Source organism: Pogoniulus pusillus, chromosome 8 (assembly GCF_015220805.1).
Source record: "Pogoniulus pusillus isolate bPogPus1 chromosome 8, bPogPus1.pri, whole genome shotgun sequence".
NCBI lineage: Eukaryota > Metazoa > Chordata > Aves > Piciformes > Lybiidae > Pogoniulus > Pogoniulus pusillus.
The window spans coordinates 3,851,063-3,875,436 of record NC_087271.1 but is presented as its reverse complement, the minus strand read 5'-3'; the positions used below and the strand labels follow the sequence as shown (position 1 = coordinate 3,875,436).

The window sequence follows — 24,374 nt, the reverse complement described above, 5'->3', positions numbered from 1 at the left end:
ACTATGTCCTCACAAGAGAGCTACCTGTTTACCTAGTCAATGTCCAGGATACGTGCATGCTGCGTGGAGAGCTTTATCTAATGCTAAACAAATAACAGCACTAGAGTGATTAGGGATTTCAGCTTCAAATGTGAACACTATTTTTACATACCATAAAATATCTCTTCCCACTGTAGAGTACAGGAGGGGAAGGACAGCTTAGCATTCTAGAATGTAACCCCTTGCGTGTCAGCCAAGATATTCTTTCCAAACAGCCAAGACTGAAAATTACTTCAATACATTAAAGGTTCAATTTCCAACCCAGTCCAGATTAACAAAAAAAGGCAAACATAACAAGACCAAGATGTCCAAACTGGCAGTCCACAAGCTAAACCTGCAATAGTTTCACCTGGCCCCTAGGAATACCTAGAAATAAAAGTTAATAACTCAGTAATAATATTAAAATAATAATCAAATAATAATATTCCAAAAATATAATCCAAGCTGCCAACTCTATTATTATGTCAGGTCTCCATTATCCCAACTCTGGCATAATGAGGGGTTTGGAAATCCCAGAAATGTAAAAAAGAAATTATAATATAGATGGAACAGGATGATTTGGGATCACAAAGTAGAAGTTATCTCAGACTTCCACAGTGTGATGCTTTCAGAATGTGCCCCACATATATTTACAGAAATACAACTGAACTGAAACTCTGTTCTGTTGCCTCTCTTCCTCAACAGAGAGATGAGTTAAAAATGAAACCAGAAAAACTTAATGCCACTGTCCCTCCTGAATGATGACCTGGAGATCAAATTTATTAGAGCATATGCATGGATTAAATACTTTTTACTATTGCATAAATGAGTTCTGAGATTCTTTAGAGCTTGTACAAATAAATTGTCTGGAATAATTTTCTTAACTCTTTTAGGTGACCTGTACAAATTTTCACTATCCTTACATCTAGAATTCCAGGCACCCATATTTTAAGATCTATACCAAGAACAAGGAGCTGGCAGGTGTGAAAAACAACTAGTGACCCCACTGCAAGAAGTCAAGTCTCCATATTTGCCCCTGCCTTTTAGTTTAGGCAAGACAAGCAGAGTTCATTTTGGTTTGGTCAGTGAAAGCCTCCATGCAGTTCAGGACTGGAACCTAGGAAATTTATTCTGTTCTAGGAAAGATCAGTTCAGATTCTCTCAGATCTCTTATATATGCCTGATACAAAATTGCTTCTTCATTCTTCCAGTCAATTCAAAACAAAAGCTGGAGCTTAACAACGGAACCATCTACCATACAGAGCATTTTGGTACACAAGCTCATAGCCATTAAGTCAAAGATGCACATTTTAGTGGTTTTCATTGTGGGGGTGAGGGTGTTGTGAGAATTTGTTGTTGTTTGATTGCTTTGTTTTATTTTTGTTGTTGTTGGGTGGTTTTGTTTCTTGGTTTTGTTAGGATTTTTTTTTTGGTTGGTTGGGGTTTGATTTTGGGGTTTTTTTGCATTAGGTTGGTTGGGATTTTTGTTTCCTCCCCCCCCAGCCTGGTTTGATTTTTTGTGGAAAAAAAAAAAGGTACCCTAGCCTAAGAACAGTCTGATACTATATATTACTACAAAAGTTTCCTAGACTAGTTTAGACAACAGTAGATGCTGCAGAGATCCTAGAAAGCATATTAAAACAGAAACCAAAGTTTCATTACATCTACCTCTTTGTAACCTCAACTACAACAGCACTACGTACCACTGTCTGATAGGTAAGTTGTATGTAACTTCTTGCCAGTGTCTCTGAGCTTCATAGTCTCCATACATGGGAGGTTTTCCTGCACCTAAAAGAGAAGACAGAGTATTTAGGATTTTTTTCCCTCCTTCAAGGCATGTATTTTCATGTTAATATATTACTGGGTTTATTCTTATTCCTCTGATATTTGAGAGCAAAACAGATCTCAGCTGCTATGCCATCTAACAGGGAGGAAAAGACAGGTTACATTATCTTTCACTTTGTGGGTATTTCTGAGATAAGCATTCATCAAGATAGTCCACTGTAAAGAATTGCTTCCTCATATGACACAAAAAAACCCCACTTCTGTGTAGCTGAAAAATATGACACTTTCTCTAGAGTAAGACAATGTACATAACAGCTTCTCCTGATTGCATGAACTGCCACACTTCGTTAGCATATAACTGGCAATGCTCTCCCCTGTGTTTCAGCCATGTCATGGTACCTTGCTAGTCACAATGTACCTTGCTAGTCACAATAACTACCAGCCTGATATTTAAATTTACCAGAACTAGGTGCTGCAAATCCCCCACCTCCCTTTTCCCTGCTGCTTCCTTTGCAGGCACACTGCCTCTGCCACCTTCCCCACGATTCTTAACCAAGAGTTAAGAGCCATGTACTGAGTCAGGTCATTCAGTGCAGAATAGGTTTAGGAAAACAACTTCTTATCTACAAAGCTTTATAAATAATAACTGCTGCAGTTTGGTTTACAGGAATTCTCCCTCACACATTTTTCAGCCAAGTGATTGTTCTGTACCAGTTCTGCCAAGGGAGTTCTGTTAAACAACACTTTTCATGCACGCATAGGTAAGTCTATCAGGAAACTAAGTTTATTTTTTTCCCAGCTTTATCAATGTAAATACTTCAGATGTCTACTCCTAAACAGCTTTTTCAATATAAACCTAAGTTTGATAACAGCAGGATGTTATGCATCTTTATCACAGTTTATTGACTTCTATTAACCTCAGTTTATTTGAAACAGAAACTGACCTGATCAAATATTCCAGTCAAATATTGACACTAGCCAGACAGGGATTTAAGAGTTTTTGTAGCATATAGGAAAGCCATCTGTACTTTTCCCCCCACCATGATCTATGTTTGTGGTAGTAACACAAGCTCAGATATGTGCTTTTTAATCCTAAGGAGTGGAGAGAATATCTCTCTAATTTATCCATGAATAGTAGAGAGAGTAGATTATCTCCTCTGTATGAAACATTCAACTAAAAGTTTCCCAAATAAGCAGAGTCACTGAAAAAAAGGAATTTTATCAGTGATTCTGTAGCTATACAACGTAGAGGAACAAAGAACATGTCATGCAAAATACAAATATAATCAAGATTTTAGAGTGTTGCACACACTTTTTTTCCTAGCTTCTCAAAATACTCGAGAGGAAGAAATTAATTGGCTTCAGAATGATCAAAAGAAATCTTAATCCAAAGGTTTGATTACTAAAAGCCAAACACAGAGATTGATCACACATCAGCTTGAAAATGCACATTTGGCTTCCTCTATAGCAAATATATAGCCAAACAGAAATTTGAATTGATAAAAATGAACTATTTTATTCTAAAAGGGTCACATATTAAGTGCAGAGTGGTCTTAGTCAGTTTTGCTGTTAGAGGCATTTTAAAGGTCTGAAGCTGCCACTCAACACAGTTATTTAGCAAGAGTTTGGCAATGCATTAAAAAATTATGCATTAATCTATGTAGCCAAGTTTTTCCTCAATAATTCTCCTACACTAATGTCATAAATAGTAACCTTTCCAAACCACCTGTTTGTTATCTGCTTTCTCCACTAGCCCACCCTATCCCCAGTTCTAGAGATGCATCCACAAGTATGTTAGATGTCAAGCACCAACAGAATGGAAATGATAGATCCAGGGCTCTAGTGGGCAGATTTAAGCCCCTCACTTCTGGTCAGCCATGCCACACTGGTTTCAGAGCAGACCAAATAAGCATTTCTAGCAGAGTCTTCCTCAGGGAACAACTGCTTGTAATCCTTTGTTCAACTTTATTGCCTTCAGCAGCAGTGAAAGCAAACTAGGACCAAACTAGTTTAAAAAATACCATCCCATTTTTCTCTTGCTCCTATCATTATAAGTTTATTGCATGCAAAGGAAGCCAAAGAGAAAAGAAAAATGCCAGTGTACTTATGCATTTGAGAGCTCCAACATTTAGGTTTGGGTTTGTTGGGTTTTTTTTCAGCCAGCCAACCCTCAAAGTTGAACACATTTTAGTATTTGCTGAATTAGATCAGACAAAGCTTCTCCCTATTCCTACAGAAGCTTTGTAATCATTGTGTAGGACAAATATATTTAAGAAATTGTTGTTATTTTAGCTCAGGTATTAAGACTTGCTTTCAAAATGTTGATTGGTTTGAAATTAAATCAGCTTTAAAAACCATCTAGTTAGCAATGGAATACAGGAATCTGTTATTGCGTGGCAAAAGCCAGGGTGTTTTTCTGCCTATAGATGGGTTAAAAACAAGCCTGTTTGCTATGAAACAGAGCTCTTATGATGGCATTTCCAGCAAGAAAACTCAAAATAAAACAAGGAGATCTGCATGGCAACTTAGGATGAAGCAAATTCCTTCAAGTAAATGAAACCCAGGAGCTGCCAGTTTAAAAATCACATGAATATGACTGAACAGCTCCAGATAACTCAAGGGACAAGGCTCCCAACCATCTAAACAGAGTTGAATGTGACTGAGCTTGGGATTCCTGTAGCTGATGGGGACTGAAAGTAATGATTCTTTTTTGAAGAACATCTGCAGACAGCAGATGCAAGCTTATGCCAAGTGCAGGAATGTTATCAAGGTCTGGAAAAAAATCTTGTGAGTTCTTGGCAAGCATTATGAGATGGGGAGAAGAAAAACTCATCTGTTAAAAGAATATAGCTCTAGCCCGTGCTGTAAACAATTTTAGCAAGTACAGCTACAAGGTAGAGTGCAACTGCTCACTCCACATCAGCTTTACACTGTCTTCATTATCACCAGCCCAGATTTATGCAAGTTTTATAACAGATACAGTTTTAGAAGTACAAGATTAAATACATATACAACTGCAGCACAATAATATTCTGCAGGAACAAACAAAGGCATAGAGGTGAACAGCCAATTGCTATAACTCCTCCTCAAACATTACTGACCATCACCCCTCCCAAAAAAAAACTAAGTGTGGGGGTTTTGGCAGTGTTTTGTTCTAAACACTGTGATGTTAAATACAGCGCATTTCAGAATAAAAACAAGGTATTATAGGAACCTTAGGGAAAGAGAGGCACTAAAATGCAACACTTGAAACAATACATTGCATCCTTCTTCTGATTGTACATGCAAATTTATTTTAATTCCTCATAAGCTCCATAATCCACCCCCATGCAGTTGTTTTACAGACCACAAGTGCATGTTACCTGAATAAGACCCGAGCGATACGGTCCAGCGTACAGTAAGTGCCAGTAAAACAGTAATTGTCATTAAGCTCCACTTCTCCATATCTGATCTTTGTAACAAGCCAAAAGATATCTGGAAAAAAAAAAACACACAGAAATTGCTACATCACAGCTATGGTTTTGTTCCTCAGGCACTTAATAGTACTATTGATAGTCCCAGTTTTCTCCCCACCCAGAAGCATTCCTGTTACTGTCTAGCAACTGGAAGCGTGCTGCAATCATGAGGGAGCTTCCATACTGGAGTATTTCTAACCATGAAGCCAAATGCTGCCCAAGAAGCACTTTCACCCACTTCTCAGCTAGAAGCTGAAAAGACAGGTGACAAAATACGTAATAACAGTAAGAAGAAAGGTAAAAGATATCAAGATATGCAAGAGAATTCAGAGCAATACCACACTGTACATAGAAACAGGTACTTTATTAAGGTGATAATTAACTCCACACAATTTGAGCCAACATACAGCATTTTCTACCTACAAAAGCAGATTCCATAAGAGTCCAGTACTAAAGACTGCATTTGGACTCAAAACATACATGCCAACCATGTAAGCTAACTAGGTCACAAACTAATATTTGCCACTGAGTAAGAAAATTGCCACAAGGAAGTCTGTAAATTCCTATAATTAATAGCTCACTAGAAGAAAAAATATTGTCAACGAGCACAGGGGTTTTACAAGTGAGTAAATAGCCCAGTATTAAGAAATACCATTTATTTTCTCAAATAAGAACACCACAGATAAATTATAGAACATGTAGATCTAGTATAGGCTTCTCTGTTGCCTTAAATATATTGAAAGATTATTTAAAAGTTAACTATGTACTGGCAGGTATTATGCAGGTGCAGGTATTGCTTGCTATAAAAACCTCAAAGTGCATCATAAACTCTTGTTCTAACTAACTCCGCAGGAATACAAACCTGAGTACATGAACAAAAACTTAAATGCCTAACAGACCCAGGAATGCAAGTATCTGCCACTAATGATCAAAAATCCCTGACCTGAATCTTACTTTAGTCTCTTTTGACTTCCAAAAAAAAAAAGGGCTTGAAATTCTACCTCTCCCTCCGCAAGCAGAAGCACACTGTCCATCAGCTGCTTCTCCCTTGAGGATACACTAGATGAAACCTTTCAGGCTCAAGAGATCTGTTCCATCCTTCTACCCAAAAAGTCCAGAATGAGCTTCCACCAAGCTTGCTTCACCATACTAAGAATCCAGTAACAATATGAAAGTTGCTAGAGATGATAAAGGTGACATGCATCAAACTCATAAATCAGGAAAGTAATGATGCTGCCTTACACAAGACTCACTAACTAAAGAATAAGCAAACTTTGACCCAGAGGATCAAAAATATTTTTATCTGATTTAGAGAAAAGAAAAAAAATGAAGAAGAAACTACTCCACCCTGGAAAGAGCAGTAAATCCAAGGGCTGTACTTCTGCCAAATCAGCAGCACCATTCCCTCCACGGGAGAGTGGGTGAGCACAACTGCCAGCGACCTTCCTTGCAGAAGAGGCATCACCCCATTTAAATGAGTTCAAGACACCTGCCACTGCCAAAACACCAAAAATCATCAGAAAGTCCCCTACACCAGCATTCCTGAAGTGTTTCACTAACAGGTAAGTAACCTTTAAGAAATACTTAGGTTATTCTGCTCCAACTAAACTTGTGTTTATTTACTATTCACAGAAAGGTATGACCCAACAGTACTATCAACTGAAAATAGTTACTTAAACAATACAAATCTCTGACAGCAGCAGACTACCATCTATAGGTAGAAACCAATACCAGAGAACAGTGATATTTGCTGCTCCTACATCCAAACTACAGGACAGGCACATTTGACTAAACCAAAAACACTGAGCTCAATTCTGTAGATCACTTTACCTTAAGTGAACTCTTGTGCTTCCTAAACTTGGGTTCAGTAAGACCAGGGTCTTAAATGACTTCCAAAATCAAGTGTCACAAGCCTGGCCTTTCCTTTCCATAAAATACTCACACCTGCCCTTCCTTTCTCCCTCCAGCTGGAAAAAAATACTAATTAATTACACCTTAATTCCTACAGTCTCATCTACAGACTCTCCCAACCCTCTTATTTACTTCTGCCATTCCCTGCAACTGAAGTAACTGCCATTCTCTGGGCTACTGAGTTTCTTCTCCCTCTCCTCTCAAAAGTGGTTCTTAAAACATTCTTTCCTAATCCTTGTTCACCTTCAACAGTTATCCCATACCTCCCGAAACAAAAGCCATGCACTTATTAGACCCTAAAGCACAACCCCCCAATTTTTGCTACTCCATGAGTATCAGTGCTAAACAGTTAAAGCTTTTCTGATTATAAAGCTAGTTTAGTCAGTCTCAAACGGTTTTTTAACCTCTGGATGAGCAATATTAGAGGGTCTCTCAAGTGAGATACCACCCATGAGCATAAGGTGAAAGTCACCGCTCCAGACAACCACTTGTCCTTCCAGGCTGCCTACTACGAAGGCTCAGATCGATAGCATCGGTACAAACCACCCACACCTCGTCAAAAGCAACTTAGAGAATTCCATCGTAAATGCAAGGCTGCATTAAAACGTAACTTGTTTTAATAGGAGAGATAGGAACACACAGCATCCTGCCCTCCTTCACGAACGGACGGACACTCTCAACTTCGGTTTTCCCCTGCTGAAGTAACACTCGCTCTCTATGCCTCCTGCTCCCGCACTCCTTGTCAGAACACGCATTACTTCTCCCGTTCCCCCACTCTCCCACCCTCCATCCCCAGCTTTTTCACACACACGCACCACGATAACCCGCAGCTGCTCCCAGGCCTCCCTGCCCGCCCAGCCCCACCTCACGCCACCCTTAGCCACCGCTCCAGGAGACCTCTTCTCCTCAGCTCCCCCCACAACCGCCTCTCACTAACCGGCATTAACCCCCACCTCAACCCCGGGGCACGACAGAGGGGGTCAGGCTGCCTGCGGAGCGCTCAGAGCGCGGAGGACGGGCTGCCGAGCGCTGAGGGAAGAAGGAGAGCCGCCGCCGCGCCCCGGGGGAGCAAGGTAGCGCTGCCGCCGTGCAGTGCCGTGCCGTGCCGTCCCTTCCCGCCGCGTCCCTTCCCGCCCCTCACCGGGCAGAGGCGCCGCGCACGCGCTGCCGCCGCCGAAGGGCTTCCGGCTGCGCGCCGCAGCGCGTGCGCAGGGGGGCGCGGGGCTGTGTGCGCCTGCGCAGCGGCGCCCGCCGCGGGGAGGCGGGAAATGGCGGCCCCCCCTCAGGTGCGGAGGGGCCCTCGGTGACGGCTGTGGGGACACAGGAATGGCGTCGGTCCTTGGGCTACCTCGGAGATAGTGGGAAAGCTGGGGGTGATTTAGCTTCCCCCCACGGCAGCTACCGTGGGAGTGGTGTGAGCCCTGTGTGTGAGTCTGGCGTGAGCTGTCCGGCCTGGCGCCAGCTCACCCTCCCCGGGGTTGGTCTCTACCCTGCTCACAGAGATCCCTTCAGTGCTTTATTGCGACAGCTGAGGGAAGCGTGAAAGTGGACTAGTGAGTACCAATGGTGAAAAACATACGAGTCTGAGTGGAATTTTTTGTTCATGTTGAGAAAGAAGGGAGCAGCTGGAAGGTGAGGGTGGTGAGGCCCTGGAGCAGGTTGCCCAGACAAGTTGTGCATGCCCACACTGGAGAAGTCTTCAAGGCCAGGCTGGTCTAGTTGTAGGTTTCCCTGCTTGGTGCAGGGTGACTGGAACGAGGTGATCATTAAGGGCCTTTCTCTTCCATTCTGTGAGTCTGAACTGTGCCAGGGAGCTTGAAAGTAGTTCCTCAGCCTTTGTGTCTGGGATACACTAGGAATGAACATGACGAAACAAAATTTTGGGCTCTGTAGGCCTCTCTTTCACAACCTTTCACTTTTATATGCTTTAGTGCACTTGGAGATTTCGACAAAAATACAAGAATCATAAAGGTTGGAAAACCCTCTAGATCAGGTCCAGCCATCGACTGAATACCACCATACTCACTAAACCATGTTGCAAGGTGATGTGTCTACACATGACTCCACAATTGCAGCATTTCCCTAGGCAGCCTGTTCCAATGCCTCACCATCCTTTCAGTAAAGAATTTTTTCCCTAATGTCCAACCTAAACCTCCCTTGGCACATCTTGAGGCCATTTCCTCTTTCACTTGCTTCTCGGAAGAAGAGGCCAAAAGCCACCTGGCTCCAGCCTGCTTTCAGGGAGTTGTAGAGAACCACAAGGTCTCCCCTCAGCCTCCCTTTCTCCAGGCTGAACAACACCAGTTCTCTCAGCTGCTCCTCACCAGACCTCTTCTCCAGACCTTTCACCACCTTTGTTGCCCTCCTCTGGAGGTACTCCAGCATCTTAGTTATCTTCTTGGAGTGAAGAGCCTGAAACTGAACCTAGTATTTGAAGTAAATAATCCTAGATGATCTTTATACAACCCTTAATATTTGAAAGCTTAGCCTCTGGTTTTCTTTAGATTGCTGTGCTTTTCTTCTGGTGTGCATCTAACAGAAGTCAGAACAATAAATGTAGTAGAAAACTGATTATTTTACAACTAACACCACCTACTGAGGTATTTGTGGACAGAACTTCCAGATGAACTACTCTTCTTGGCCTCTATTCTCAGGACTGAAAGTTACAAAGAGTTTAAACCCAACCCAAAATGGAAGTATGGTCAAGAAGTATCTTATAATAGAAACGTTAAGAGTAACCTGAGATGACAGGAAAACAAGTTTCTTCATTGATTATTTTTTAAAGACTAGATACTAGACCCCATACAATATTGCTTGCCACCAGAGGTGGCTTTCCTTCTTGAAGTTTTTCCAGAGCAATAACACATCCCACCCATTTTTGAGGTGAGTGCCTTAGTGTCAGCATTCTCAGCCAAGAGGACTTGAGAAGGTTACCTCAAAGAGGTGTGATGGGGCTGGAAGTTTGTCATTTTATACAGGTAGACAAAAATTCACACTAGTCTGCTGGCCTGACAGAGTGTTTGGAGCCTTAATGCTGTTGAAAATGGCAGATCATCTAATCTCACATTTTACCTAAAATCTCTTATATTCAACCACTCCTATCAGTGCTAAGTAAAATGCTTCCTTGTTAGGATGTTAGTAAGATCCTAAGGGATGTCTGGACAAATCAGTGCCATAAGCAGAGTCCTAAACATCTATAATATCAACTACAGTGCAGAAGATGAGCAGAGTTCCACCTGCTGAACCCCACCATAGCTTGGGCATGGTGTATGGCACTAAGAATGTGGGATACAAAGTGAATTACCAGTCTGAACCTGGTGGAGAACCACCAAGGCAAGTCCCTATGTAATTTTGTCCTCTCCTAGGCTCTCTTCTTTCCTTCTCTTCTTCCCTCTGAACTTTCCATGCCCAGAATTCCCTAAAGCCAGCTCCCACGAGGCTGAAGAACATAGCACAGTACCTCGGCACTGATCAAGGAAGGAAAGAAGGAGAGACAGAGAGAAAAGCGAGAGAGAAAAGAAAGAGAGAGAGAGAAAAGAAAGAGAGAAAGAGAAGAGGGAAAAGAAAAGGGAAAGAAAAGGGAAAGGAAAGGAAAGGAAAGGAAAGGAAAGGAAAGGAAAGGAAAGGAAAGGAAAGGAAAGGAAAGGAAAGGAAAGGAAAGGAAAGGAAAGGAAAGGAAAGGAAAGGAAAGGAAAGGAAAGGAAAGGAAAGGAAAGGAAAGGAAAGGAAAGGAAAGGAAAGGAAAGGAAAGGAAAGGGAAAAGAAAAGAGAAAAGAAAAGAGAAAAGAAAAGAAAAGAAAGGAAAAGAAAAGAAAAGAAAAGAAAAGAAAAGAAAAGAAAAGAAAAGAAAAGAAAAGAAAAGAAAAGAAAAGAAAAGAAAAGAAAAGAAAAGAAAAGAAAAGAAAAGAGAAAAGAAAAGAAAAGAAAATGGAAGAAAAGAAAAGAAAAGAAAAAAGAAAAGAAAAGAAAAGAAAAGAAAAGAAAAGAAAAGAAAAGAAAAGAAAAGAAAAGAAAAGAAAAGAAAAGAAAAGAAAAGAAAAGAAAAGAAAAGAAAAGAAAAGAAAAGAGAAAAGAGAAAAGAGAAAAGAAGGAAAAAGGAAAAAAATAAAAGAGAAGGGGAGGAGGTGGAATAGTTCTGGGATTTTACCGTGCAGCTTATCGATAGTTTGGTGCCGGAGCCGGTGCAGGGAAGCAGGAACAGCCAGCTGCAGATTCAAGTGCATTATTTCAATTAGCTGAGCGCTCTTTGTTGCAAGGTGAAATCATTCACTCCCCGGGCAAGCTTCTTTATTGAATGCTTCCTAAATACTTGCATCGGTCACATCGCCTGGAATTGAGTCTCTGTCACTAGTATTTCTGCGGTGACTTTGAGCGGATCAATGACTGGAAAAGGCATTAAGGACACATTGATACCGCGGGGTAGCAGACTAGCGGGGCTTGGTTTTGGTGCTGGGTAGTAAAGAGAAGCCGATAATGAGCAGATAAACGGCTTTCCTTAACCCTTGGCGTTCTTAGGAGGCTTCAGAGGCTCCTTTCTTTTACCCCGGCTCGTAGATGGAGAGCCGAGCGGTGGTGAAGCAAATATCTCCCGGGTATTCCATAAATCTGGAGTGAAATGCGACCGAGATAATGAAAAAAGTATTTCCGAGGGAGGAAAGCAGTCCTGGGAGAGGCTGCTGCTGTAAAAAGTTGCTTTCTAACTCGTCTGGGATTTAACTGCTGAGCTGAGCCCCGATGCAGGAACGAGCCGGGAAGCAAACTCTGGAGACGTTTTCAATCGCAGATCCTCGATCTGACCTTTTCCCGAGTTCCTGGCACTATAAAACCGCCAGTAATTCAGCGTTTGTCAGGCCGGGCTCTGAAAACCCTCCACCGCTCTTTCCAACCTTCATTTTCCCAGCAAGAGAAGTAAGCCTGTGAGGTTTAGTCCCTTTATTTTTCCCCCCTAAAATTCCAGCACTTAGTGATTAGAAGAGCTTGAGGCTTTAGGTTTGTTTTCTTCAATTTTTACCGTTCTGGGAGCAGACAGTATGGGGGAGGTGGGTGCTGGGGAACGGGGAGCACAGCGGGGTATCTCCTGCCCGCACCAGAAAAGCTGCTGGAGTCTCCCGCCCGAAGGATGCTCCGAGTCCTCTGTTAAACAGGACGAGACGGTTCATCCTTACCGGAGAGGAGATGCTTTCACCTGTCCCGATATTCTCCGTTTTTGCTGAGGCTTGAGGAAATAGGGGTTCGATTTAACCTGGAGTTCACGGGCTCTCCTCACTTCTTTTTTTTTTTTTCCCTTCTGTCGTCTCACTAAAGTTGCGAAGTGCTACTTGCTTACCAAACCCTGCATTAATGAAGTTTACTTCGTTATTTTAATAGATTAAATGTCACGTTTTAAATGGGAGGGGAAGGTTCTCCCTTGCTGACCTATTTTTCATTTCTGATTTAGGAAAAGGTGCGATTAGCATGGATATTGCATTTTCAAGGACCTCGCCACTATTAAATAGACTGTTAAGTGCGTTTTATGGCTGAAGAGTCTGTTCCCGGTTCAGTCGGGAAGACGTGCGAAGTTCATCTCTACCTGCTACATTGAACAGTCACTGACTAAAATACTTCCTGTGGAAGTAATACCTATGCTCTCCATCTGTAAGTACATAACGCTTAATGTTTTAGGACTAAAAAAATGTAATTCAGTGAAAGTCCCTGAAATACAAGTGTTGGCTGGCAAGAAAGCTGCATCCTGGGGCTTTGGTGGGTGGGACAAATTCCCGATTTAGGGAAGAAATGAGACCAAGTGAAGAGGCTGTGGGGGTGACACGGATGCTTACAGCTCCGGACCGAGCCTCCCGCACAGATTTAAGTTCTGTGGAGGTTTAAGTGGGAGCATTTCAAATGCAGAATGGGCTAAACTACAAGCACCCTTCCTGAGAAGCTATCTTGACCGCAGCCACTGACCCAGTGTAACTTCCTTGCCTTTCTCACTGTTTCCTGTTTGCCATTTAAAATCGCTTGGAATTACACCCTCACGAAAATGTGGAGGCAGGTTTTCTGTCTTCCCGGGCCATGCTGACCTCCCAAGAACAGGCAAGGATGGGCCTCAGATGAGGATACCTTCTGCTAAAACAGCCTGAGGAGGCACAATCCTATTGAATTCCCCTGTCCCCCGGGAGCCAGCCTCTGCCCCAGACCCTCAGTGGGTGAAGGAAAACCTCCCACTTTCCTAAAGCAAGTGTGTTTTCCCACATTGGGAGACACCCCCTAGGGCTCCACGAAGGGTGTTGGATGGCTCTTACTAAACGAAATCCTCTGCCCTCTTTGTTTCTCGCCCAGGACACAGAGCCCGGGCTGGCAGGGTGGGGACCAGGGTGAGCTGCATCCCAAGCTCCCCCTGGGCCAGGAGCCTCCCCATCCCACCACCCTTTCTCGGGGCTCCTGGTCTGGGAGATTTGCTACCTCAAAGGTTTCTGGATATTTTCCTTCAGCCACCTCTCCGTGGGACAGACCGAAAGGAAAAGCACTAAAAGCTCTCAGACATTAATTTACCACTCTGCGATGTTCCCACCCCATCTCTACCCTCCCGTAGCTCCGGAGCGAGGTTTCCGAGCGCTCTCCTGCTATGGGGACGGGCACGAGCGGCCGGGCCCCGGGGCTCTATGCCAGTTCTGCACCCGAGGACATGTGTGGCCACTAGCCACACTGCTGACAGTTACCCGAGCTCTCAGTTCTGCCAGCCGGGAAGGTGTCTGGGGTGGGGGGGGAGGGTATAGCACAAACACTGGGGCTCCTGTCTGACAAACAAGGGAGGGGCCAGGGGCTGCGAAAGCGAGAGGGTTCCCCAGGAGCCCCGCATTAGCCGAGGAAATGGCCCTGAAGAGCCCATCGAGGCCTTTTTTTTTTTTTTTTTTTGGCCTTTTTTTGCTTTTTTGTAGCACAGTGGTGGTTTGGAGGATTAGGGACAGATCCTATCTGCAGCCTATTGTGCGTTCCCCGGCACCTTCCCCCGGGCGGAGAGAGCGGCGGGTCCGCGGTTGTAATAAATAATGAGGGAACTGGCGGGGGTCAGGATGGCCGTGGGTAAACTCTGGAGACTGCGAGGATGGACCTTTTTCCCGGTGCTTAGGAGATACTTACTTTCAATACACTCCGGGGACCGTACAAGACACGGCTTATGCTTATAGGCATCTGTCACCGTCCGTGTCAACTTTGTCCGTGTGCGTCCGACAAGTTTATGAAAGCAAAAAGAAGAGAAAGGTCGCAAAAACAAAAACCCAAAGCAAAGTAATTAAAATACCCAAGCAAACAAACAAACAAACAAACATAGAGCTCCCACAAAACCCCAAACAAACAACATCAACAACAAAAAACCCCAAACTACAAAAACGATCGAGTTCCGGTAATTTGGGTACGGCGAGCGGCTGTTGAAACTTTACTAGGAGATGTTGTCCTCGGTTGTCGCCAGCTCGGCGAGGGGGGCTGCATCCCTCTCCACAGCACCGAAAGCCACTCGCCATTCTGGTTGCAAACCTTGCCTCGGTTTGGGGACCGACGTCTCGCACCCCCCGAGCCCAACCGGAGGCTTTGCGTGATGCGTCGTCGTGCCGCCGGCTGCAAGAGCGCGCCTAATCCGATCCCGTCCCATGCGGCTCCAAGCACTGTGGGTGCTCCCGGCTTCCCGGGACGCTGCCCTAGTTGTGGGGTCACCCCTGGCCTTTGGAGATGTGGGGATGCTCCCAACCGTCCGGGGTTGCCCTCCGGAGATTGTGGGAGTACTCCGGGCCCCAGGGGGGCGCGCCCGGTCCCGGCCGGTACAACGGCAGCCATCGCGCCCCCTTCAGGCCCCGGTGTGCCACTGCAGCCGTACCGCCGCTGCCACTAAGAGCCTTCACCTGTCCACAGGGTCCCCCGTTGCTAATCGCGGCCCCGCGGTTGCAGAGACGCAGCGGCTGCCACGGGGGCTAGGCTGCAGGACGGAAGGCTCGCCGCCGCCGTCCTTCCTAAGTCCCGGTCCCGGCAACAGCCGTCGCCCATTCTCCGGGAAAGGCTTCCCCGAGATAGGCTTCTCCGGTGCCGCAGGGTCTCCTCTGCGGTCGAGGGGAAAACCGAGGGACAGAAAGGAGAGAGGGAAAAAGGACGGAGGTAGCGAAGAGAGAAGCACTTCCCGGGAGGGAGGCGGCGGGGAGGCAAGTTGCCGGTTCCCCAGCCGCCGTCGCGCAGATGCCGAGCGCGAGGTATTGCTGCTATGTGAGGAAATATGAGCGAGTGATGTTCCGAGTAACAAAGGCCGGGGAATGGCATGAGCCCCTGTTATCCGGTGTCCTTTGGAAGCCTTGGATCAGCAGCTTCTTGAGCCTAAAAGTGAATCCAAGAAGCGGCTTCTTCCCCTTTTCCCAGGGGATCCGCTAAATATAGCCGGTACCCCGAGCGGCCGCGAGTTGCACTGTTCACCCCCCCTGCCCTCCAGCCCCGGTTACTGTGTGTGTAGAACCGATTAACCCGAAACAACTGCGAAACAACTTGTTAGAGCCGCCCCACATAAACAGATTTAGCCCAGTTGGGGTTCGGGTGCCCATGTAGGGCCCTGCCTGGCATCACCCACACTCCCCCGGCTCCCTTCAGGTGCCTCTTTCTCCCTTTTCGCTGCCAGATGATTTAGCGAGTCCATATTTATAAAGTTCAAACGATCTCAGCACCGTGCTGCTTGGTTTTATTTTAGTCCGTGTATGCCGAGGTCTAAATATTTACTTAGGAAGGAATAATATTTACCGGGAAAGCAAAGGACACCTTTATTTATTTATTTATCCATTTTAAGGGGATGAAATTACGCGCCTGGTCCAGCTCCTTTCACAGCCCGCCGGCGTTTTTTACCCCGGCCTCTTTTCCCAACAAAGGCAGCGAATTATTTAGGCGAAAAAAAACAAACACCCAAACAAAAAAACCAGATCAAAACAAAATCCGCCAAGGTCTCAAAAAATTTAACGCTTTGCGAGTTGAAAATCAAAGTACCGAGCCCTGTCAGCGTGTGGGAGAGTCCGAGAACCCGCCAGACTAAACCCCGCACAGCGCAGCTTTAAATACTGTCGATTTATTTTTTAAATTATCTTCATTTTAGACCCGAAAATGCACCCCGAAAATTTAAAAAATAAATCCCCGCAGCTCCATTAAAACTTAGATATTTGGAATTAGCTGGGAAAGGCCTTTCCCCTGTTCTTTGACACCAATTATTTTCTCGATCTAAACGCAAGATCCGCACTCTCACACCACAGGGTCAAGGCTTGATTTATTATTAAAAAATTAACCCCCCAAAATTAGATATTGCCTAGATCACCTCAACCTTCTTAATTCCAAACCATTTCCCTTCTAACTATCGCGAAAGCCAAGCCCAAGCATACCTATTCCAGCGCGAAGGGGCAGGATCCCGCAGCACCGAGATGCGCAGCCAAAATCAGGCTGCGGAAAATTAATACGTTTAGCGGGAGAAAAGAATAAATTCCCACAGTTGAGGGAGTCTAGGATCTGCCGGAGAAGGTTGGATTTGGAAAGTCGGTCGGTTGAATCGGGGCCGGTCGCTGTTGCTGCGCGGCCGGAGCATCCCGGAGATACCGCGGGAAGCCCGCCCGCCCCGCACCGAGCTCGGTGAAGCCCGCACGAAGTCAGGGAAGCGATGGCCGGCTCTCTGCCGCCGTTCCCACAGTAAGCGGAGCCGCTCGCTGCGATTGCGCGGTCGGAGCATCCCGAAACGGCGGGAGGTACCGCAAGGAAACCTTTGCGTACCGCATCGGCGAAACTCACAGCTCCGCTCGTTTTTCCCAGCTGCTCGGGTGGGTGCTCGGAGAAAAGGCCGCGCACACAAAGCCAGGCAGAGCGGTTTAAAAATTTATTTACAAAGTTGTGTACAACACGAAGGGATAACATTTAGAATACATATATCCATCCATATATAAACAGACTTCTATAATAGAACAACAGCGTTTACCGCCTTTGTTTTTGCATGGGTTTTTTTTCTCAAAAATTCTTTTTCTTTTCCCTTTCGTTTAATATTTAAAATTTCCCCCGGTTATTATTCTTAATTCTTTTTATACATTTTAATTTCATTTCATTTGTTCTTTTGTTTTGGATAAAACCCACAAGGAGCGCCGGAACCTTCAAAAAAAGAGAAAGTTCGCGGCTCCTAATCGTCACCGTCATTTCGCCTCTTTAGAAAAATAAAAACCCCGAAAGCAACGTCAGTAATTTTTAATACAAATATGTACAAGCGGCGCTGGCAGGGTAGGGTGAGGGGGGAACCGCTGCCTGCTGGAGCCCGGAGCCCCTCCGAGGGGGCGGCCGGCGGCGGCGGGGCTTGCAGCCTCTCCCCAGAGGGGGCTACTTGCTCCAGGGTTGGGGAGGGGGCTACTGCGCCGGCCACTTGGCCTGCACGGCGGCTGCGGCGGGGGCTGCAGGCTGCAGGAATTGCCCTGCAATGATGTTGGTAGGCACGCTGAGGATAGGGGCGATGGCGGCGGTGGTCCTGGCCAGCGCCAGCGGCTGGTGGGCCATTAGGGCCGACTGCACGGTGACAGGAGGTCGCAGGAAAGTCTGGGCGCTGGCAGCCGAGCTGGCAGCCGGGACGCCGATGATGTTTTCGATGCTGAAGGAAGGGCGGCTGCTGGGCTCCGACTTAACGATGGAGCCGGCGGCTCCCAGGCTGTTGAGCTGCAGCTGCAGACTGGGGCTGAGCTGGGAGTTGAAGGCTTTGCGGCTGAGCTCGCTGGACGGCAGGAGCGGCACGGCCGGCGGAAGCATGGGTCCCACCGGGGGGATGTAGGGGTACTGCAGTGCGGCCGCCGCCGCCGCGGGGTGCGTGTAGGCGCCGGGATGCAGCCCGTAGGGGCGGCCGTAGGGGCCGGCGAGGCCGTAGGCACCGAAACCCTGCATCATCAGCGCCGTCTGGTCCCGCAGGTGCTCCTGCTGGTGCCGTTTGAAGCGCTTCCTCCGTCGGAGGAAGCTGCCGTTGTCGAACATGTCCTCAGACTGCGGGTCCAGCGTCCAGTAGTTGCCCTTGCCGGGGTTACCGGGCTCCCGGGGGATTTTGACGAAGCAGTCGTTGAGGGAGAGGTTGTGGCGGATGCTGTTCTGCCAGGCGGGGAACTTCTCCCGGTAGTAAGGGAAGCGGTTGCTGATGAACTCGCAGATGCCGCTGAGCGTCAGCTTCTTCTGCGGACTCTGCAGGATGGCCATGGTAATGAGGGCAATGTAGGAGTAGGGCGGCTTCACCAAGCTGCTCTTGGGTTTGTTCTGCCCCGCCGCCGCCCCGCCGCCGCCGCCGCCGCTCGCCCCTTCCTCGCCGCCCCCCTTGCCACCCTCAACCGCACCGCCGGGGCCCGCCTCGGCTGGACTGCCGCTGCCGCTGCTGCCGCTCTCCGTGCCCGCTCCCGCCTCCGCGGACAGCCCCAGCTCCGCCGCCTCGTCCAGCGGCAAGCGCGGGAGGGCGGCGGGGCTACTGGCCTCGCCGTCGCTGTCCTTGCCCAGCCCGTCGTCGCCTTCGCCCACCACGTCGATATCCACATCCTCGGCCGCCGGAACGGTGGGTCCGGACATGTCGCTGGCACTGCCGCCTCCCGACAGGGTCATCCCCGCTCGGCGGACGGGACGCGGTGGCGGCGGCGGTGGTGGCGGCGGCGGGGCCTCCCGCACGCACCCTGCGGCGCGGCGGGCTCCCCCCGCGCCTCCCTCCCGCCGCCGCTCCTTCGAACGGTCTCTGGGGCTAAACCCAAGCGGCCCGGTTGCCCCCCTCGGCGGTGCCGTCCCCACGGGGCATGGGGCGGCCGCTCCCGTTCCTCTCCCGTCCGCGGCGTCCCGCGGCTCGGGGTTGCCCTGGCCGCCCGGTCACCTCCGGTTGCGCGCCCAGTTCCCGCCGCCGAGCATCGGGGGTCAGGCGGCGACGTTGGCTCTTGCCCGCCGCGATGCGTGCCCTCGGGCGCCGGGCATGAGGCCGCCGCTGCAGCTCCGCGGGCACCCTCCGCTCCACCGCTCCGCTCCGCGGCCCCGCCGCACACTGTTCCGCCGCCCTCCGCTCGGGATTGATGTTTTGGGGTTGTTTGGGGGTTTTCCCCTCCTTTTTCCTCCTTTTTTTCTTGCTTTGGTTTGTTTGGTTGTTTTTTTTTCGCCCCCCCCTTGGCGGAGGGAGGGGACGGAGCTGCCGGTAACCGGGCGGGGCGGGGGGCAGGAGGCCGGGGCGTCGCGGGGCCTCTCTCGCCACTTTGGCAGCGCGGCGGTCCCGACTGCCTGATAGATTACTTTCCCGTTAAAGATATACTCGGAGGCGGCGCCACGTGACCGCGTGACGTCAGGCGCCCCGCTGTGAAGTCATCCAAAACTCGAGTTGTTTCATGGACTTGTCAACAAAGAGCAGTGGCAGCTCCCCTCGGCCCTCCCGCCCCGTCGGGGACCCCCTGGGGCATCGGCACCCGCCGGACACCGGGACTCTCCGGGACACAGGGACCTTCCACCCCGCCTTAAAGTTGCCGCTCCCAGGGTTGGCTTCATTGCCTTTGCCGTTCTCGGTGCGCCCCGGGAGCAGCCGGCCCGGCCGAGCGGATGCGCTGCCGTAATGCCGCCTTAAACCCTCCAAATTTGGGGATCTGAAAAATCAGCTTTGACGCCGTTTTGTCTTTCTTTTCTTTTTAATTTAATTTTCTTTTAAAAAATATTATTCAACAGCAGCACCAACTGGAAGTGGAGGATCAGAGACCTGCTACTGATTAATCTATTCTCTTAGTCGTAGGGAGAAATAAACGTAAAGTATCAAAGGGAAACTATAAATAGAGAAGCTTTTAGTGGATTTTTTTTCTCTTTTTTTTGTTTGTTTTTGTTTTTGTTTTTATTTCTCCCTCTTTTTTTTTTTTTCTTTCTTTCCAGAGGTGTTAACGACTTAATCATTTCGTGCTTTAGCATAAGAAAAAGTAGGAAATGAGGGAGTGTGTGTGAATGTGAAGAGCGTATTGACGCGGCCCCAGGTAAGCCCCGGCCCGGGGAGAAGCGCCCGGCGGGGTGAGGAGAAGGGGAAGGGGGGTGCCGACTACCCACCCCTGCCCCGTTGCGCTCTGGAAAAGTAATCCAGCATCTCAGCTTGGATTTTTAATTCTCACTGCCTGTACCGTTTTTGTTGTCGTTCTCTGCGTGGTCGGATTTCGGTAGATACAATGCAACTGGGAAAATTAAAGCCAGGAGCGAACGACTTCCCATCAGTGGTTCTGGGTTAGGAAAAGCGAATAGTGTTAGTGTCTCCCCCTCCTTTCCCTAAAGTCGTCTTTCTGCCGGTGGATGGTCGTGGACTGTGACCTCGGCCTCCGCACCGACACACCTCACACTCACATACCTACAGTTACACTCACACTCACTTTGCCGCCTTCTCGTTATATCACAATGGGAAAAATGGGGGGGGGGGGGGGCCGGGAAGAAAAAAAGGGAAAAAAAATCCCATCTCCTCGACCCCCTGTTTCATTTGTTGCGCTTTTCTTCGACACAATAAAAGTCAAATTAATTGATTCATACCATTAATTACGGCGTTTAGCGTGAAAAGAAACGTTTCCCCTCGATTAGGGCTCTATTGTGCTAATCCCCTGTTCAATCACGACTGCTGGCTGAGCGGCCCGACTCGGCTCCGCACCTCTCCGCGGGCTGAGGCCGCTGCTGCGGTTCGCAAAGCTTCAGGTAGCCAAGTTTAGGAAAGTATTTAGGAGCTCACGCGGCTGGGAAGAATTTAGGAGCCCAGTCGGGTGGGGTGGAGAGGGAGAAAAGATAAAAAAATAAAGGAGGAAACTTTCTTCGAAATATCCCAGGAGCCCCCAGACCTCCAAAGTTCAAGGGCTGGAGGTGAGCTGGAATCTGGCAAAGCAGTACAATAATTAAATGGGCCTCTGCGGAGGTGGCAACCCACAATAATGACAGCGGCAGGGATAGAAAGTGGGCGCCCATATAGACAGATGGATTTAGCAACAGGAGAAAAACAAACTGTATCGTCCAGATCGATATGGAGTCAAATAGAGACGCGGCAAGCGGCGGAGAAAGGGAGGACGGAGCAAGTTATGAGAGAGAGGGAAAAATTAATTACAACTCAATTTGATTCTAATATGGCAAAGCCAGATCCTGGCTGCAGAGCGAGTTAAAAATAAATCCGGAGGCTGAGCCTCGGCGGTGTAGAGGGGGGGAACTGAGGAGGAAAGGCAAGGCTGAAGCGATTTCTGCTTCTGTAATCGTTTTAAAGGAGAGAGGAACCAAAGGTGTCCCCTTTCAGCTCCTTAAGCCTATTACTTTCACTAATGAGTTATATAAATCGTTGACCTGACCTGGATTAAACCAGCATTGCGGTTCGTTTATAAACTTGCGGGGGTAAAAAGGGATGGCAGGAGAGGAACTGCGGGGAAGAAATCCTTGGAAAATAAACACATCCAAGGAGGGGGACACACGTAGACATCCTCCGCCTGGGACCAGGATCAAGGGTGGCAGTGGCCCCAGGGCCTGGACATCCTCTCCTCCCTAATTTTTCTAGATTAAAAATTTCAAATATATATATATATATATATATATATGTGTGTGTGTGTGTGTGTGTTTATATGTGTGTATATATATGTATTTTAAAGGCCGCTATTTGCACCTGTGTGTTTGTTGTTGTTGGGTTGTGTTTTTTTTTGTGGAGTGGGGCTTTTTTTTGGTGTTTGGTTCGTCCCCCCCCCAAATTTTTGTTTCGATGATAACGAACCGTCGGTATAGCCTGCAGACCTCGGTGTGAAACGAAATGGGTCCTGATTCCAAAACGGTTTCGGATTTATTTGTATTGGAAATGTCTAAACATCCATTCTGTAAAAGGCAACACGTTTAATTAACGATGAGAGAGCAGTTAGGGGCAGAAAGCTAGTAAAATTGTGTGATAAATTTATGGCATTGTTAGCGTGCTTTTAATTATGGCTATTATGTTAATTATTTCACATTAGCATGGAGTTATCAGCAGCATGTCAGATTTAATCAAAACGAGCCTTTCTCTCGAAAATTGGGCTGTTCATTCACCTCCAGCATGAACGGGGGGTCCCGAGCAGAAGCCGCTCGTCACCCCCCCCAATCCTTTTTCTTTATTTATTTAGAAATAAATAAATGAAGGCTTTTTATAAGAGGACTTCCCCTTGAAAAGAGTGGCTGGATGTGATCTGGTGCAGGCGGCAGATCCCTTTAGGCTACTGCGAGCAGGGAGGGCAGAGGAGAGAAGCTACGCTCTTGTTTTTTAGGAATTCACCATTTTCACCCCCTCCGGAGAAGGCACTTTATCATTTTGGATCATTCTGTCAAACAATATGATGTTGCTCATTTTTATCTGTCCCATTTTACAAAGCCCCCGTTTCACACTGCCGGCCAGGACAACACGCCTGAGTACAAAAGAATAAAAGAGACAAGCCGGGAGAATATAGGATCGCTGCTTGGATCAAAAAGGAGAAGAGAGGAGGAGGAGGAGGAGGTGTGTGTGTGAGGGTGAGGGTGATGGTGTTGGGGGGGGGTTTGTGTGACCGGTGCCTTCGGCACACGCTTCGCAACCCCCGGGGTTGATCCCCACCCAGCTCCCCCGCCGGGTTAGTGATGCCTGGGGAAGCAGTCCGCTGGTTCCTAAAGGCTTTCGTCGCTTCCCTGCAAATAATAAAATGGAGATTAAAAATAATATTAATAATAATGTCCCAATTTAGGGGCAGACGGTGAAGTTTTTGAGGGGGGCTTCATCCATGCCAAGGTGCGGAGCGGCCCCGGCTCTGCGGACAGACCCGTTCCCCGCCGCCGCACCTGCGGAGATCCGCGGAGATGCTTGTTGATTCCCCTGCCAGCCGCCGTTGAAATCACAGCTACCCTCACGGCTCCGCACTCCGATCTCTGGCGGCTTCGCCCTCTCAGCGCAGCCCAGCGGAACCCGCCCGGCTTTGCCTGCGCTGCGGCGAGCCCCCTCCTCTGGCCGGCCCCACTCCCCCCTTCCCCACGGGAGCGGGGGGCTGCGACCACGGCAGCTGCTGACTTATTTTTAGAGCATTTCCATTCCTCCGGTTAATTTTAGATCGATTCATTATTTAGCCCCAGTTCGCCTTTAGGGAAACCCAAGCTGGGGATGGGGCGGGGAGCGGCCGGTGCTCCGCGCCTGCGGGACTTTCCTCCGTGCGTGCTGCGCGTCCGTTCAGGGAGAGGCAACCTCGGGACGCCCCCCTACTCCTCAACACGGGGTGATGCAGGGGCGAGGGACCGGCCGCGCCTCGCGGAACCTGCGCGCTTACCGGAGGGGCACCAAGTCGGGTCGCGCTGTCTGGGGAGTCAACCCCAAACACATCCCCACCACAGACACCCCATCCCCTGTTAACCGAGTGGAGGCACCGGGGCTGCCTCGCGGTCCCAGCCCCACCACTCCGGGGGACTGAGAGTGGAGTCCCACCCCGACACATACAGGGATGGGGGTTGCATGTACATTTATATATGCACATGTCTGTGGTCCCCCCAGGGCAGCCCCTCACCGTTGGGAATATCTCTGTGTTGGCCACAGGCAAGGGACATCCCGGGGACCTGGCAAAAGCAGGAAGCAGTGCGCAGGTGTACCCATAACGTGTCTCTCAGGACTCACAAAATAAACCCCAAATGGTTAGAAGAGTGGACCCCAGTGCAGCTCAGAGACCAAAGTGTCCTACAAAGCAGGGAGAGAGCAAAATTAATCAAATAAGTTAAAATATGGGATTGTTACTGGGCAAAACAGGCCGTGTGAGTCGGGTAGTTCTGCCACCTTTTGTGCAAGAGAGCTGCAAAGTTGGTTGAGGTCTGCCTTAAAAGAAACCCAACACACCAAAAACAGTCGGCAATTGTTTGATTAAAATTCATTTATCCTGCAGATTTTCATTTCACAAACTCTCACTCCAAACACATGGATGGGTGTCCCCAAATTTTCAGACTCCAAGCACCCCATGCCCACTCCACTGTTCCACAGAGCTCCAGCAATGTTGATTCCTGGTAGAGTCCTCATGTCTTTATCCAAATAAAAAAAAACCCAAACCATCTCAAAGTCATCCTCCAAACACCCTCTGTCAAACCCCTGTCCCTGGGGGATGCTCCTGGGAGGTGTAATAAATATCCAGGAACAAAAAAAAGCAGGAGCTAGTCCCCCAAAAAATCCCTTACATTCACTATGTTTGATCTTGAAGGTCTTTTCCAACCAAACGATTC

The 24,374-nt window shown here is 48.1% G+C and overlaps 2 protein-coding genes across 2 annotated transcripts in view; both read right to left on the bottom strand.

The window, feature by feature from the left end:
- ALG6 (ALG6 alpha-1,3-glucosyltransferase) overlaps nucleotides 1–8,317 on the bottom strand; it is a 21,803-nt gene extending 13,486 nt beyond the window's left edge. Inside the window, exons 1-4 of the mRNA XM_064148246.1 lie at nucleotides 8,107–8,317; nucleotides 5,166–5,277; nucleotides 1,722–1,806; nucleotides 152–170 (exon numbers count right to left, since the gene is read on the bottom strand). Of these exons, the coding sequence (XP_064004316.1) occupies nucleotides 152–170; nucleotides 1,722–1,806; nucleotides 5,166–5,277; nucleotides 8,107–8,112 (222 nt within the window). The 5' untranslated portion in view covers nucleotides 8,113–8,317. The remainder of the gene's footprint in view (nucleotides 1–151; nucleotides 171–1,721; nucleotides 1,807–5,165; nucleotides 5,278–8,106) is intronic.
- Nucleotides 8,318–17,017: 8,700 nt separating this feature from the next.
- Nucleotides 17,018–18,783, bottom strand: FOXD3 (forkhead box D3). The gene has a single exon (XM_064148274.1). It carries the CDS (start codon nucleotides 18,765–18,767, stop codon nucleotides 17,547–17,549), a length of 1,221 nt encoding a protein of 406 aa, XP_064004344.1. The 5' UTR covers nucleotides 18,768–18,783; the 3' UTR covers nucleotides 17,018–17,546.
- Nucleotides 18,784–24,374: the final 5,591 nt, after the last annotated feature.